The sequence below is a fragment of the Sus scrofa genome, chromosome 9 (assembly GCF_054392235.1).
Source record: "Sus scrofa isolate SSC_HxYL_T2T_F1_AM1 chromosome 9, Sscrofa_HxYL_maternal_Yorkshire_Landrace_v2.0, whole genome shotgun sequence".
Lineage (NCBI taxonomy): Eukaryota > Metazoa > Chordata > Mammalia > Artiodactyla > Suidae > Sus > Sus scrofa.
The window spans coordinates 96,405,803-96,423,492 of NC_139391.1; the positions used below are offsets into that span (position 1 = coordinate 96,405,803).

Below are 17,690 nucleotides of genomic sequence, written 5' to 3' on the forward strand. Positions count from 1 at the left end.
GTCTTAAATACTACTTAGAGAAACACTGCTTTCCTCCCTGCACATACATATCATATAGCTATATAAACACACACATTAAATGTTCTATACACATCTCATAAAAATGGGATGACTCTGATGTATTTTTTTCAGAGAACACCATATTAAAAACTCTGAAGCATCACAAATCTGCATTGTTTTTCACACTATATTACATTCTACTGCATGTGTGCACCATAATTTATCCAGTCCTCTATTAATGGTCATTTAGACTGTTGCTTTTTTTTTTCCTTTTTGCTATTACAAGCAATGCTGCAATGAATACCTTTATATATTTGTGCTAAAATTTCTGTAGAATATAGAAAGTGGGATAAACATAGAATAGTGTGTGCACTTAAAAAATTTGATAGATCCTGCTGAATTGTTCATCAATTTAGTTGTACTGATTTAGAGTCCTGCCAGTGGCCTCTTGGACTAATGATTTCCCCACACCTATATTAATACTAGTATCACTCTTTTTAATCCTCATCTATCTGACAAGTCAAAAAAAATGAAATCTTATTTACACTTACTATTTTAAATATTAGAATAACTAGCATTCAGTTTACCACTGAAACACAATTACCTAAAATTCTACGAAACACTAGTTTTAGAAAACAACTCCATCACCTATAAGACAGATGGAATGAGTGAATGTCATATATACGGCTATTATGTAGTAATATCTTCTTTCTACAGTATCTTCTTTCACCAAGTGATAGAAACATGAGTCATAAGACTTGTGTTTAAGCCCCTAGCTTTGCCATCCAGTGGTGAAGTGACCTTGGGCAAATCACCTGCCCTTTTTAAAGCTTCAGTTTCCTCTTTTGTAAAATGGGAATTCTAATCATTTTATAGGACTATTTTGAAGATTAAATGAGATTATAATGTTAATTGCAAATATTAGCTATTACTACCAGCACAATAACAATGCAAAGGAAATTACCAAGTGACTAGAATTAGCTGTAAAAGCCTTTCTTAATAATTATAAAATAATTATTCTGGTATTACAGATTCTATGATGTAAGTCAACTATTTATTGGGCATTCTAAATTTGCTAGAAAATTTCTATTCCATAGAGCTACCAGGCTGCTTACAAAATCACTGCTCTTGTTCTTTATGAATGCAACAGTAGCTCAGAAAATATTTCCTAAATTACTTAGTTCCTTAGATGAAATGCAATTATCCAAATATATAATCAACAATACAATAGGATATTTTTTCAAGTTTCTAAGAGGGTTTTATTTCTAAGCACACACAGTAGTCCTATCAAGTAATATCATGAGGATTTCCTAGAGTCAATAAATGATATTTAAAATTTTTACTGTAATATAATATGTTGCAGACCTTATCCTAGATTATTCCCCAAAAGTAACATCAACATATCTCAAACATTCATTAAGTGTTTCAATACCTACCATTCACAACGTCCTATGCTAGGTACTAGGGGCATATAATCTCTGCACTCAAGAGATAAAGACTTCTGTGAAAGATAAAAGGGCAAAACATCGTTATTTAAATTTGCCCCTCCTTCTAATATATAAATAATCGGCCAGTGGTGCGTGACCCAGGTGCTCATCTTCTTTTGCACAGATGCTAATGAATTTATGAACTTGTCACATTTCTCACCCCTAGGCTACATAAAACAAAAGCCACGAAAGAGATGTCATTGTCCTATGGCTTACGCCCAAAAGCTCTCCATGGCTCAACTCACCTAAGTCTTCCTCCTTTATTTTCTTCCTCCACATCATGCCTTTTACAAAATTTTAGGATGATTTTTTAATGAGTAAAATGATCTGGAAAAAATTTTTTTTCAGTTTTTATTTCAATAAAACAAGAGACAACACTGTTGTATAAAGTATTGCATATGAAGAACATTTACACAAATATACAAAACTTCAAAAAACTAAACTCCAGTTTATTTCCATAGCCTTAAAAAGGTAGAGAGCACATAAAAATACCCAGTCATAATTTATTCTTTAGGAATGTAAACTCTAGGAAAACAATTAGAAACAAGTATGTTTACTATAAAAAGATAAGTATCACTATATGATTAGAAGTAAAGATAAAAGGTAGACAATAAACTCCACATAATAGAAAGTAACAGTATGTGAAATAGGGTCTTGTGTTTACTAGTAGAAACATCTTATCAAGACATAAGTATTCTAAAACTCTACTATAAAAAAACACAGACATCTTTAAGATGTTCACTGATATTCTCTTTAGATATGCACAAGTTACAAAATACAGAAGACAAAATATTTACATTCTCTGATGAAGTATTTAAGAGTATTAAACATAAACATGAATAATTCAATGTACTAAGTATAATTTTACTAAGCAATTAATCTAAAAGTATAAATTCATGCTAATTAAAGGACTAGAGAGTTATTTTTCATCCAAAGACTATGAAGATACTATTCTACATTAATTTCTATCTACAACGCTTAACTAATTTAAGTACCCATCAAATTATTCTTTTTTTAAATGGCTTAAATTTTTTTTTCAGTTACATTAGTTAACATATATATTTCCTTGATGTGCTTCCCTTTAATATAGATTTGTTTTGCCTACAGACTAAAATATTAAATAGCCTTATATTAAATATGTGTGAAAAATTAAGTCTCAGAGTTATTTTTTCTTTTTAAGGGTTTCAACACTTTAATTTTATTCTTCCAAGATCAGCAAAATCTCCTAAAAATGGGATTATTGTGGAGTTCCCTGGTGGCTCAGCAGGTTGGGGGAATCTGGCATTGTCACTCCTATGGCTGTGGTTGCTGCTGTGGTACCGAATCAGTCCCTGGCCTGGAAACTTCTGGATGCTATGGGTGTGCCCCCCCCCCCCCAAATCACTATTTTGGTTTAAAATTTTTATTTCTCTTTATTTCAACTTTTAGTTTTTAAATAAGTAATGTTTGCTCAGCAGTTACTTCAAAATTGAAAAGGGCAATGAAACAGTAATTTTTTTTCCTTTTTAGGGTCGCACCCATGGGCATATGGAAGTTCCCTGGCTAGGAGTCTAGTCAGAGCTGTAGCTGCAGGCCTACGCCACAGCCATAGCAACAGCAGATCCGAGCCACACCTGCAACCTATGCTGAAGCTTGTGGCAACACCAGATCCTTAATCCACCATGCAAGGCCAGGGAGCGAACTCGCATCCTCATGGATACTAGTCGGGTTCTTAACCACAACAGAAATTCCTGAAATACTAATTTTTCAAAACAAACTGAAACCATTTAAGGACTGAGAATTTCTACTCTTCAAAGCTACAGAGCTCCCTTTAAAAATTCCATGGTGATATACAAGGGATTCCAGGGTGATCACTCACCCTGGAACATTCCCCTGAAAAGACTTTCTCATCCCACTTGGATTCCAAAAGGCAAAAATGTCAGGGCTCAGCTTCATTAGAATATTCCAGGTAGTGGATTATTTGAAGAATGAGAAGTTGGGTAATTTAGAATCTCTAGAGGTTAAAAACGTGGACTGGGACTACAATGTCTGTTCAGATCTTCTGAGTTATAAAGTACAAGGTCACAATTTTGTGCAGAATCCTTCTTGAGATAAGAGGTTATACAGGTTACAAAGGTTATATAGGTTAACTCTGGTTATATAGGAGGTCCGTGACCGAATGGTCGTATCTACATCTTCATGAGACAATGACCTACAAAAGCCACCCCAGCTTCCAAATTTAGAAAATGAGTGGGACAAGAATAATAGGGATAATTACAATCATTACCATAGTTAGTATTACCCAATATTTATAACTGCAATATAAATTTTCAAATGTATAATCCTTATTTGAAATAGTATCAAAGGAACTACAAAGAAAATTTACTGTTAACTCCACAGTTCAGAAAAATCAACTGCTGCAAGTTACCTAGAGTAAAAATTCAGAACCACTCCTTTGAGTAAGCATTCAGGGTTTTAAAAGAATAACCACATGCGGATTTGTTGTGCAATGTATAAAAGGTTGGTATCCCTTTCACACTTAAAACAGTAGGCATCTAAGGCTCTGATTCCATTTCCAGTATATAAAAAAAAACACAGTGTTACATTTTTATTGTAAAAATAAATGAGAATCATTAAAGATGCAGGATTAGAAGATAAGTCAATTGACACTATTAAAAATTAATTAACTGTTAAAAACAATAAAGGTTATAATGATCTAGTATCTAACATATTTGATCTAGGGTTGTGAGACCACTCAGAATTCTAAATATTAGGTAAGTGATATATTTGCACTTTGACACTGACTTCTCCAAAAGGTGCATAATAATCACTTTCTATCTTATTAAAACGCATATTATGATTCAATAGATCTAAGGTGCCTTTGATATTTTGCATTTTTAACAAGATGTTAGGTGATGCCAAAGTTCCTCACTTGTCCTCAGATCACAATAATCTAGAATAGCAATGATATAGAATAATACCCAAATGAGGTTCCATTACCAGAGCTGAACATTAAAACTGATCTCTCTTTTGTGCCAGCCAATGGCTAATGTTTCCTTAAACTTATTCTACAGTGTTTCCTAAGCACCTTAACTCGTTTACAATGGCAATCTTTTAAATTAGGTCTAAAGACTATTAATATTGTTAGTAACTACACCTAGAGGAAATTCTATATTAAAGAATTACAAAAAGACAATAGGAAATTCACAGTGACATTTTACAAATATTTTAAATTGTACACATATTTTAAGTTCCTATTAAATTAATACTTTATCAACTTTCACTGTCTGGTTGCCTTCTTTTTTTAAAAAAAATACAATGTACACCAATAGATCTAATTCCATTATTATCACTGGAACTAAAAAAATCAAATCCATTTAGGTTAAAAACCATCTTTTGTTCAGGGTAAACAAATGAAAACCAGTTCATCCTTTTCAAAGAATTAGATTTAAAATGATCAAAGCCACTGCCACAGCTGTGGCGTAGGTCACAGCTATGGCTCGGATTCAATACCTGGCCTGGTAACGTCCACATGCTGTGGCTGTTAAAAGAAAAAAAGAGCCTAAGCAGTTAATCAAACCTGCATTAATGGCGTTCCCTTCATTGCTCAGTGGTTAACAAACCCAACTAGTATCCATTAGGATGTGGGTTCAATCCCTGGCCTCGCTCAGTGGGTTAAGGATTTGGCATTGCCATGAGCTGTGGTGTGGGTTGCAGACGAGGCTCAGATCCCACATTGCTGTGGCTGTGGTCTAGGCTGGCAGCTGCAGCTTCAATTCGACCCCTAGCCTGGGAACTCCATATGTCGCAGTGTGGCCCTAAAGAGACACACACACACACACACGCACCAAAAAAAAAAAAAAAAAAAAAAAAAAAAAGCATTCATAGTGTGAATGCTTTAGCAGTCTTAAAGAAATGCAAATTTTTCACACATTTGAGCTCTGCATAAGTATAAGAGGAAAACCAGCATTTTCTGTGTTTGACCACACCTAAGGACTGTGAAAAAGGAAACCACTATAAACTAACCACTAACAAGGCAACAACTCCCTGGGTCTTCCTCCCCAGTCAACTTACTCTTATCCTCAACACTATACTCTCTTACCCTAAATTATTACTTAAGTATACCTGATTTACAAGGAACCTCAACCATAGCTGAAATCACCACCACCAGCAAACAACCCACTTTCACATCCATCTGGAGATCATGTGATTTTCTCTGTAGCTTCATACAAGTTTGTTTAACTTCTGTCATATTGTCTTTTTACTCTATCATAACAAAAACATTTAACATAGGCTTGTTCAACAACAAGAAACACATTTAATATTTTTCATATTTTATAGCTTGAACTTTAAAAACAAACATAAATAGCCCTAAATTAGTTAAAATATATAAATGTCCTTTGTCCTAAGTCACTATTTTAATCTTTTTTCAATGATATTTTATACATGAAAAATTTACCTAATTTCCTTCATTTGTAGACAAACAATTCAGTGTTACATGGTGAACAATGGCGTCTTGAGAGCTAGGTTGTAAAATTTAGAGTGATTTCCAGGAAGTCTCCAATGATGTGTGCTCTGAATTACGGGAATCCAAACTAAGTAGAATTTCTGAAGTCCAGCAGCAAGGTAAGTCAGCTTTATGGCTTAGTACATCTTGGGAACTGAAGGGGATTTTCAGGAGCTCCCTGGTGGCCTAGCACTTAAGGATCTGGTATTATCACTGCTGTGGCTAAGGTTACTGCTATGGTTTGGGTTGGACCCTGGCCCAGGAACTTCAGCCTGCCAGAGGCATGGCTAAAAAAAGAAAAAAAGAAAAGAAAAAGAAAGGGATTTTCACCTGCTAAATCCAGATCAAATGCTTCAAAACAACACATCTACTAGCAATCTGATTTTTTTATAGAAAAAATGTTCCAAATATAACAACAGAAATCCCTCTTCACATCCCTGGAATCATATAATAATTCAGGGTACTACTGAGTTCCCAGGTATTTTCCAGTGGTTTATACAAACTGCCCTACTAATCTTAAAGGCGATCCGATTACAAACATTTTTATAGGGCACTTGTCATACATATCAATTCTGTTTTTTTCACAAGCCTGTTTTTCATAGAATTCCTAGAGTTGCAGTTCAGCCTCATCCTTAAAAAATAGTTCCCATACATGGAGCTCCCCTTTTACACTGAAGGCCAAACATACAGCTTCCAAAATAGCAGTTATTAAAAAAAAAAAAGACTCACAACCCCACATGAGATGTAACCAATCTGATCAGACAACCTGCCAAAATGTGTTATCACACTGACAATTTTAGTACAACAAAAACAAAAAAGAAGAAGGAAAAAAAAATACTCAAACTAAGGGGAAAAAACATAACCAAGATATAACAAAACCATATGTCAACTTACTGCAATCTAGACATTATTCACTTCATAAAGTCAAGGTAGCAGAATTTAAGACAGCAGTGCTCTTGTCAGGAACAGGGATGAAAGACCCTGGGCACTTTGATAAAGAAGCAAAGTCATATTTCCAGATTCACTGGTTACATGAGAAAACGATTACAAATTAATCTGTGGACAGAGTAATGCTAATACTAGGAGGTCTCTGATGACCTGCTTGATGCTTCATTGGAAGTTCAGTCCTCTCAGAAACGTAAATAAGCTTTTCTTCTTGGAGACTACAAGCAGAAAACCTATTGGAATCTGCCCCAGCCCCACAGCCAACAGCAGAAGATGGGTTATGTGGGACTGTGACACCACTGACTTGTTCAAAGGACTTACTAAATACAGTCGCGGCGGTTTTAGCCAAACCATGGCTACTAGGTTTAGGCAGGGACTGGCTGGTTGTTAATGTAAGTCTCTTCAAGGAGAGAAGCTCGAGATTCTCACTTTGGGCTCTCTGAGTTTGTTTTCGAGCAAAGTGATCTTTGCAAGACTCCCCTGAAGTTTCTTTCTCTTTTCCTCCAGTTTTGCTTCCTCCTGACCGTCTCTGAGTCTTTCCTACACTTGTCTTGTTACTACAATTTTGACTACTATTTGATAAACCCGACTGGCTGGTACTAGATGCAGCCCTGGAATAAAATCCCTCGTCAACTTCAGATATCTCCATCAGTTCTTCTTGACCTGTTAATTCTGTATTTCCTAAACAAAGAAATGACAAAGATTAATTAACATCATTTTAAGCAATACTTTTTTCATGACTAATATCAAGTATATTTTATATAAATTAAACTTAAGCATAATTATGTAAAGCAACAGATTGGAGACCAAAATCAAAGGATAAATCAAAACATTCTACAACATCAATCAGTTCATTAAAATTAAAAAAGAGTAATTTAGAGTGTATTAAACAAAAAGCATGCCATAAACCACACCCCACTGTGTTTTTAGAAAGAGTTCTCTTACTATTCATGCAAAAGATCAGAAATAATTAGGAGAAATACAACACAGTAAAACTATGAGTAAACTCTCCTCCACTAGCAAAGCAGTGTAAAATCAAAGATTGTACTAAGGAATATTTTTAAAAACAGTACTTAAATATTTTAAAGATTTTTTTTCAAAGTTGCACTCTACATTACCTTGCTGAGAAAAATATATAGACCATAAGTATCAGAAGCTCAAACATATTAAAATTCTTTATACATTATAAATGATACAATCCTTTATATTAAAGATGGCAAAAAGAAAAAGATGAAAAAGTAATTTTAGATCTCAAAAGATAAGTAGAAAATTATTTTGGAAGCAATTTTCCATCTCATTTTCATAATAATTTACTCAGAGACAGTAGAGATATGACCATTCCAAAGAGCATTAAGAGTCACTGAGAAACTGTGGTGCATAATTCATGCATTTAGATTAGATGACATGCAAAATTTTTGTGACTGTGCAACTGTTGCTTAGAACATGCAGCAGTGGCCCTCTGCCATGAGATACCTTGGAGTGCAGCTATAAAGTGCTGTGCTAAAACTGCACTCTGCCAGGTGAGCTTATTCCATCCTCCATCATTTTTCTTACAGATTTTTGCCTCCTGATCTCTGGCAAGCCTTTGCTCTCAGTTCTAGGATCTGTGGCTGTCTCCTGTACACCCTGTAAATGCTGAGCATCAATCTCTCCTAGTGTTCTGCCTTTTTCCCCATTCCCGGTTCTCTCTCCGGCCACATTTGTGACACTAATCTCAGGAATGACAAGGATGCCCAGTTCAGTAGTATCATTATTGCTGTCAGGTTGCTCTAGAATTGAAGATGATAAGACAAAATGATGGCTGAAAACAAAACAAAACAAAAATGCAAAACAAGAAAAGCAAAAGATCCAAAACAAAAATTGGACGACTGAATGTTAGGTAGCTATTAAGCTAAATATTTGGACTGTAGAAATTTCCATAATTTACAATACTCTGACAGTACTGGAGACAATGGGGTCGTGTTCTTTCATTTTAAATGACAATGAAAAAACTCAGAGCATCAATTTATGTTCTGGATTTTTTCACACATATATTTGACGTGGACAATGAAGGACAAGGTTTTTTTATGATTTTAAACAGAAATTTTATTGTTTTAAAATAATATTGTGACCACTTGAACTTATATCAGGCCTTAGGCAAATTTTCAAGGATGTATATAGCCAATATTCTAGTGCTTGTGAACATGAGGAACCAAGCCACTTAGGAATTTCCCTTGCACAATTCTTTTAAATTAGATTATACTGAGGCTGCCTTGATAAACCACAATACTGAAAAAATGCTTATTCACTTATATCATGGTTAGAAATGCTACAGAAATAGTTTTTGTCTCACACAACAATCATCTTGTATGTTGCGGCTATGATATAACAGTCTAGTCCTTCAGGCTCATATTAATTCCATTAATTTAGGTTAATTTGTAACAGTTCATTACTAAACTGAAGAAAAATAAGAATGGATTTGGAAAAACAAATCAGCTCTTGGTTCTTTACTCCGAAAATAGTCATTTGAAACCAAAACAAAGGAATGAAACTCCTAAACTAGTGAATACTTGTTATTTTATCGTGTCTCAAATCACAAAGCCATGGTTTATTTAAAGCTGTCAAGGAAATATCTGTAATAAATGGGAAAAAATAACATGAATATATCTTCCATGCACCAATAATGAAAGTTAAAATTCAAAACATAAGACTATGTAAAACAGCATATACTCTTTAAAAAGGCAGACCACAAGTCTGAGTGAGGGACATTACCCACTGTGTTCAAATATTTTCCAAAATAGGACATCAAGCTCTCATTAATGATGCTAAAGTATGTGAAACAGTAAACAGGTGAAAGAATGGAGGCCAGAGCCACATGTTCCTGTGGGCCCCCACTTTGCTGTTTCTCTTTAGGTACTAATGATGCCTGGCTCTCACCCTAGGCATTTTTATTTATTTATTTATTGCTTATTAGGGCTGAATTTGTGGCACATGGAAGTTCCTGAGCTAGGGATCAAATTGGAGCTGCAGCTTCAGGCCTACACTACAGCCAGAGAAATGTGGGATCTGAACCATGTCTGTGACCTACACCACAGCTCATGGCAACACCAGATCCTTAACCCACTGAGTGAGGCCAGGGATCAAACCTGCATCCTCATAGATACTAGTCAGGTTCGTTACTGCTGAGCCACAATGGAAACTCCCATCACTGTAGACATTCTGATTTAAGTAGTATGAGGTATGACCTAGGCATTGGGATTTTTAAAAATTTCCACATGACTAATGTGCAGCAAAGTTTAGGAACCACTGCTCTATTCCAATTCTTTTAAATTTTGAAAACTTAAAACAAAAGCTATTATAGGTGCCCTGAGTGCTCCACATGCAGCAGCTAACATGCATCTTGGAAGGTCCTCAAAGCTTAAGTGTTTCCCTGGGCTACTGGGCCAATGTGTTGGTATATTAATTTCCCATTACCTAGTACTTTGTAAACTTTTGGCTGAACATACCCTAAAAAGAAAAAAAAAAATTTTTTTCTAAATAGGCTAAATCATGTTGGTGAGCTCCATAAAAGACATTTAATGAGACTCAAAAGTTCCAAAACGAGCCCATTTCCCCTTGCTAATTGTTGTCTTCGAAGTGAGGGCAAGTAAAACCTGAAGTAAATGCCAGAGGCCACTGCAACTGAGAATAAAACCAGCACGGCACTGTTGGGTCACAGCCAAGACTTGTCCATTTACAATGTAGAAGCAGTTTCACAAAAGAACTATTTATTTATTTATTTATTTATTTATTTATTTGTCTTTTCTAGGGCCGCTCCCACGACATATGGAGGTTCCCAGGCCAGGGGTCGAATTAGAGCTGCAACTGCTGGCCTACGCCAGAGCCACAGCAACACGAGATCTGAGCTGCATCTGCGACCTACATCACAGCTCACGGCAACGCCAGATCCTTAATCTCCTGAGTGAGGCCAGGGATTGAACCCAAAACCTCATGGTTCCCAGTCAGATTCGTTAACCACTGAGCCACGACGGGAACTCCCTCACAAAAGAACTATTAAAGGGATCACCAGTCCCACAAAAATTATAAATTGTTGAAATTATCCAGACATAATAAAGCCAATGAATACTAAATTTAATAAAATTTTAAAAGATAAGCATAAGTGACCTAACAGTATAGAAAACAACACTGTTTACATTGATTGACCCTAAATAGTTTTCTTGAGATCATTCACATATGTTATTCAATAATATTCTCAAAACAATGTGTTGGTGAGCCTCTGAAGCGGCAACTTGGCTCCATTTACAGACAAGGAAACTGAAGTTCAGAAAGAGCTAAAACAACTGCTATGTGGGGGACTTTAACATTAAAATCTTTTGACGTCACATGTCCATTCTAACAAACCATAAATTCTAACTCTTCAATTCATTAAAGTCAATTTGAATTAAATATTCTCTGATAGATATCTTTCAATTAGGTTTAACTTATTTGCTTAGATTCCTGGTCATTTCATAGAAAACAAATAATTTGCTTTGGCTAAACAAAGAGCTAGAACAAATAAATCCCAACAAAAACCTAAAAAAAATCATAACTGTCAAGGTTAACTTATTTTTTTAGTTGAGTTTATTTTTTTAAAGATTCAAATGAAAATTAATTTAAAATGGTGCTATAATGATGAAAATTTAGAATTTTCCAAGAAACACTAGAAAATGACAAGAACATTATATAAAAGAAGCACTAAGCAATTGGATGCTAATCACATTTAATAGGATAATAGTAAGATCTGTGGCCCAAGAAACAATAATACTATTTTTTTTTTTTTTTCTTTTTTGGCCACCCTGCAGCATATGGAGTTCTCAGGCCAGGTATCAGATCCAAGCCACAGTTGCCACCTATGCTGCAGCTATAGCAATGCTGGATCCTTAACCCACTGTGCCAGGCTGGAGGTTGAACCTGTGTCCCAGCACACTTGAGACGCCACTGATTCCACTGTGCCACAGTCAGAACGCCAATAATATCAATTTTTTAAAATTGTGAAATGAAATGGCAAGTAGAAAAATGAGATCATTTGTTTTTCCACAAGCAAAAATCTTTTTTTTTTAAACACACCTGCACCTGAAGCATACAGAAGCTCCCTCGCCAGGGGCTGAATCAGGGCCACAGCTGCAGCCTATGCCACAGCTTGTGGCAACACAGGATCCTTAACCCACTCAGGCCAGGGATTGAACCTGCATCCTCACAGAGACAACACGGGGTCCTTAACCCACTGAGCTACAACAGAAACCCCCAAAAATCTTTGACTAATTAATTTATGTATATTATCATTCAAAAATGTTAAAAACCACAAGATTTTTTAACTGCTTATTTAATTCAAAGAAAGAAAAGCATATAATTCTGCACAGAGCTAGAAAGAACACTGTAATTCTCAGGAAAATTACAGAATAAAGAAAGATAATTACCTAACAAATAGCTGTTATATGATCTTGCTCTCTGTTATGTCTCCAACTTCTTTCCCTATATAATTCTGTAACCTAATCCCCCTACACACAATTTTTCATTGGTCTTTCTGTTGCCTATGCCCGGAATGCTTTTCCCTACATAGCTACATGGCTCACCCATCTCATTACTTCCTTCAGGTCTTTTCTCAAAAATTTTCTTCTCAGTGAAGGCCTCCCTGATCATCCTGTCAAGTTTCAATATTCCACATATTTCATATGCCTTCTTCCCCACTTTCTTTTTTCTCTCGACACTTTATGACTCTCTAACCTACAATTACTTATCTTGTCTACCAGATGTAAGTTCTATGAGGCCAGGGATTTTTGTATAGTCACTGCTGCATAACTAGTTCTTAGGAAAGTAGCTTGCATACATATATGCCCAATAAACACTTGTTTGATAAACTGAATGAATCTTCAGTTATGAGATAAAATTATTATTAGAATAAATAAAGTTGAACACAAAGAAGAGATGAGAAAGATAATCTGGGAATGTGTTACCTGACTTTATAAAATGAAAAAATAATATATAGCTAATAAGAATTTTAGATGGCAAAGAAAAGCAAAGGCTCTTTGTTTTAGAAAAGTGAAGTAACTGCCTCTAAATGTAGGTTTAGTAAAATGCTTAGTAACATCAAAAAGACTACAAAATCTGTAGTTCTTTTATTATGTTATTCAGAGGATAATATACGTAGCTAAGAAGAGGAAGTTACTTCTTTCTTTAAAAAAAAACAATAAGGGAGGTATCTTAAGGAAATATAAATGCATTAAGAAAATAGATTCTATGGAGTTCCTGTCGTGGCTCAGTGGTTAACGAATCCGACTAGGAACCATGAGGTTGCGGGTTCAATCCCTGACCTCGCTCAGTGGGTTGAGGATCCGGTGTTGCTATGAGCTGTGGTGTAGGTTGCAGACACAGCTTGGATCCCGCGTTGCTGTGGCTCTGGCATAGGCTGGTGGCTATAGATCCGATTCGACCCCTAGCCTGGGAATCTCCATATGCCGCGGGAATGGCCCAAGAAATCGGAAGAAAAAAAAAAAAAAAGAAAGTAGATTCTATTTAAAAGCTCAAAACAAAAATTTATGGAAAAGGTGTCATGATTGTTCTATGCCTATAAAAAGCAATACTTACATATGACTTCAAATAATTCAAAAAGGTCAAAAAAGATCCAAAGAGAAACTTCTCAGAGAATTTTTTATTTGTATAGCCTTTAAAAAGAGGTAAACTTCTCTCCATGTATAGAAATGAGGAGAGTTAAAAAATACGTTTAATAGACATTTCCAAATTGGTTCTTAAAGGCACTCAAATCATTTCTCCCTACAAAATGTCTTCTGGCTTTGAGGGAATAAAAAGTTGAAACAAACTGCAACTATCATTAAAACTGATAATGAGGAGTTCCCGTCATGGCGCAGTGGTTAACGAATCTGACTAGGAACCATGAGGTTGAGGGTTCGGTCCCTGCCCTTACTCAGTGGGTTAATGATCCGGCGTTGCCGTGAGCTGTAGTGTAGGTTGCAGACGCGGCTCGGATCCCGTGTTGCTGTGGCTCTGGCGTAGGCCGGTGGCTACAGCTCCAATTAGACCCCTAGCCTGGGAACCTCCATATGCCTAGGGAGCGGCCCAAGAAATAGCAACAACAACAACAACAACAACAACAGACAAAAAGACAAAAGACAAAAAAAAAAAACAAACTGATAATGAAAAGTTATGATTTCTCTCATATGTAATTTTATAATCTCAAATATCTATTCCATATGTCACTCATGACACTCTTTATCCTAGCTTTAGCTTTATTTTTTCACAGCTGCCCTATTTACTAACAGTGACAATTTAAATAAAAGTGGGTTGAGGATCCGGCATCGAAATGAGCTGTGGTGTAGGTTTCAGACTCGCTCGTATCCTGAGTTGCTGTAACTGTGGTGTAGGCCGGCAGTTGCAGCTCTGATTCAACCCCTAGCCTGGGAAACTCCATATGCCGAGGGTGCGGCCCTAAAAAAGACAAACCAAAACAAACAAACAAAAAGAATAATTTATTATTCACAGAATTTCCACAGCTCTGTATGCTGATTCATAAGTCTAAAGGAGTCTAATTATGATCTAAGGCACTTACAAGTTTATTTGCAAAAAATAAAATAAGCTGATATTTAAAAAAATTAATCTGTACTTCAAATGTCTATATCATACAATTCTGACATAATTATGTAAAGTATGTTAGAGTAAACTCAAAAAGAAAGTCATACACACTCCTTTACAATTTTCAAGATAATATCACAAAATACCTGAACAATTTCATAGTAATTCAGTTGGTTTAATGTTTACAATTTATTCTATTCAATGGGAGACAAAAGTCTTCTATGTTCATTAAGCTATTCATTACAGTGTTATATATAATTGCAAAAAATTAGAAACAAATTAACATATTAAGGAAATTGTTAAGTAAATGATGGAATAACAATTCAACACGGTATCATGTAGCCATTAAAATAACAGAACTTAGAAGAACTTGGGAAAATGTTTGATAATGTTAACTGAACAAGCAAAATAAAAAAATTTAAATAAAGCGCAACTATGAAAAATACATGTACATATATGTAAAATGGTAACTCTTTAAGTACCAGGATTATAAGTGAATATCCTTCTACCAGTTTACTATCATGTTGTTATAGTATTTTTCAATAAAATAAGAACAGAATTATTTTTTTTTAAATAAGGAAAGAACAATTGCTCAGTCCGTATTATAAATTTATCATTCACTCATTTATGCATTCAGCCATTTATTGAGCACCTATTATATACCAGATATTGTTTTAGGCTCTGGGATACATACATACTTACAATATACATACTTATATATGTATAAGTATGTGTAAGTATATTGTATACTTACAATATACATACTTGTAGTATGGGAATTAAGTAAACAAGAGAAATACTATATAGTGGAAAATGCAATGAAGAAAAGAATAATGGGAAAGAGTAAGCAGGGTAGAAGAGGAGAAAGTCTACTTTAGATAGGTGGTCTGGGAAGACCTCTTTCAGGAAGGGATATTTGACCTGAGGTCTGAATGATGAAAAAGCACCGGCTGTACAATACTGTGGAGGAAGAGCGTTTAAACTCTCATTCAAATCTCAGCTAAAATCTTCCAAATTGCTAGTACATTTTCGGCCCCTAGGCAGAAATGGCTTAGTATGTTGAAGGGTTAGAAGAAAAAGTGAGAGTGGTATGTAGGTGAGGTCACGGCAGTAAGCAAGACAAATCACTAGAGCCACCTATGCCATATTACAGAGCTTACATTTCATTCTGACTGCAGTAGGCATCCATTGACAATACCACAGATAAATTAATAATCAATAGAAGTTTATTTGTGTAAACACAAAATATTGAGCACAAACCGTGTCCTGAGTTAGAAAGAATAGCAGATGTAACAGTTCACAGCCTGGGCTGGTAATTTGCAAGGCAGATTAGAGGAAAGCAAAGCTGCCACAGAAACACAGAATACGGTCCTCACAGAATAAGCGACTGTACTCTCAGCATGCACGTGAAGGAAGACTACGATTTTGTAATCTGAGTTCTGAAGCCAGAAGAATAATTTCCAGATAAGAAAAGAGAAGCCCGAGTCACAGAGAAAAACAGTCTGGACCTGAACGACTTATTTATAGACACACTGGTCAGGAACTACCACTGGGTTCCTTAACTAAAGAAGAGTCAAGTCTTAAATTGTGTTGTGTATACAGTAAAGGACACAATTCTCCTTACTGAGGTGGATTCAATCACTCTCAGTAACTTTTTCTGTCATCTTTATTAAACTTGAGCATTAAAAAAAAATCTCTTTGAGAATTGCAACATATGGATGCTGCTGAATGAGATGAATCTTTCATGATCAAAGATCCTCATGATCAGATAGAACAAAAACAAGTGAGCAAATCTACTATAAAACTATCTATAAAAGCTGATTTTTCTCCTCTGTGAGCATTGTGCAACAAATGCTCTTTAAAAGACACTTAGAGGAGTTCCTGTCGTGGCTCAGTGGAAAAGAATCTGACTAGTATCCATGAGGACACAGGTTCAATCCCTGGCCTTGCTCAGTGGGTTAAGGATCCAGCATTGCCATGAATCGTGGTGTAGGTCACAGATGCAGCTTGGATCTAGCATTGTGGTAGCTGTGGTGAAGGCCAGCAGCTACAGCTCCAATTTGACCCCTAGCCTGGGAACCTCCATATGCCCAGGGTGTGGCCCTAAAAAGACAAAAACAAACAAACAAACAAAAAAACCCACAAAACAAAAAAAAACCCACACTTATACCTTGAATCTAATGTACGCCACAAATGAACCTATCTACAGAAAAGAAACCAACTCAGACTTGTGGTTGCAAGGCAGGAGTAGGAGGGAGTGGGATGGACTGGGAGTTTGGGGTTAGTTGATGCAAACTACAGCATTGGGAATGGATAAGCAATGAGATCCTGCTGTACAGCACAGGGAACTATATCTAGTCACCTGTGATGCAACATAATGGAGGATAACATGAGAAAAAGAATGCATGTGTATGTGTGTATATGTATGTGCGTGTGCGTGTGTATCAACTATAATAGAAAAAAATAAAAACCTAAAAAAATAAAAATAAAAGACAGGAGGAAGGGGTAGAGCTTAATAATACATAACAATAAATAATAAATTCCTTAACTACAGCATGAATTATAAAAGGCCTCCTTAGTAAAAACGGTAGAACACAATAATTTACAAGCAACTGTTTTTGCCTCATAGGACCAATAATTTTAATGATCCTGCTTCTCTGTATAGAAAATTATTTTACTTGATTCTATACAGAAATAGACTAAGACATTTCATTTTCTTCTAAAGTTAGTTAAACCAAGATTCTAAAACGAATGTCTTCCTCTTTAATACTAATGTTCACATGTGTCAATTGTATTTTAGCTCTTTAGTTAATGCATCCTTTTTCTTTGTGTCACCTAACATTTCCTCATACATTATTTTGTCTTCTATATAAAAAATGCCAGTTAAAATTCATGCAATACTAAGTTTGGTCAGAAGGAAATGCTTATTTTTGCTCCAAATGTTTTATCATCTATATTGGGAAAGGAAAATGTGTTCCTCAAATGGCATTTTAGAATCTGAAAATAATGGAGTGTGTCAAAATGATTTTTTTTCTAAATTTCTTTAATAAGTATAAACAACGTTTAAAGTAACAATAATGCTTTATAAACTTCGAATTGCAAATGTAGAATTCCGATAGCCAATTCTTTAAAGTTTACTATTTTTGATTTTTAAATTACTATTTCTT

At 35.3% G+C, this 17,690-nt stretch overlaps 1 protein-coding gene across 6 annotated transcripts in view; it reads right to left on the reverse strand.

The window, feature by feature from the left end:
- Positions 1–1,915: 1,915 nt before the first annotated feature.
- HYCC1 (hyccin PI4KA lipid kinase complex subunit 1) overlaps positions 1,916–17,690 on the reverse strand; it is a 92,738-nt gene continuing 76,963 nt past the window's right edge. For 3 of the 6 annotated variants that reach the window (XM_084977223.1, XM_003357473.5, XM_084977222.1), the window contains one exon: positions 1,916–7,599. In XM_084977223.1, coding sequence (XP_084833349.1) covers positions 7,025–7,599 — 575 coding nt within the window. In that variant the 3' untranslated portion in view covers positions 1,916–7,024. Of the gene's footprint in view, positions 7,600–8,391; positions 8,720–17,690 lie in introns of all 6 variants that reach the window. The other 3 variants (XM_084977224.1, XM_005656687.4, XR_014815945.1) reach the window with 2 other exon arrangements.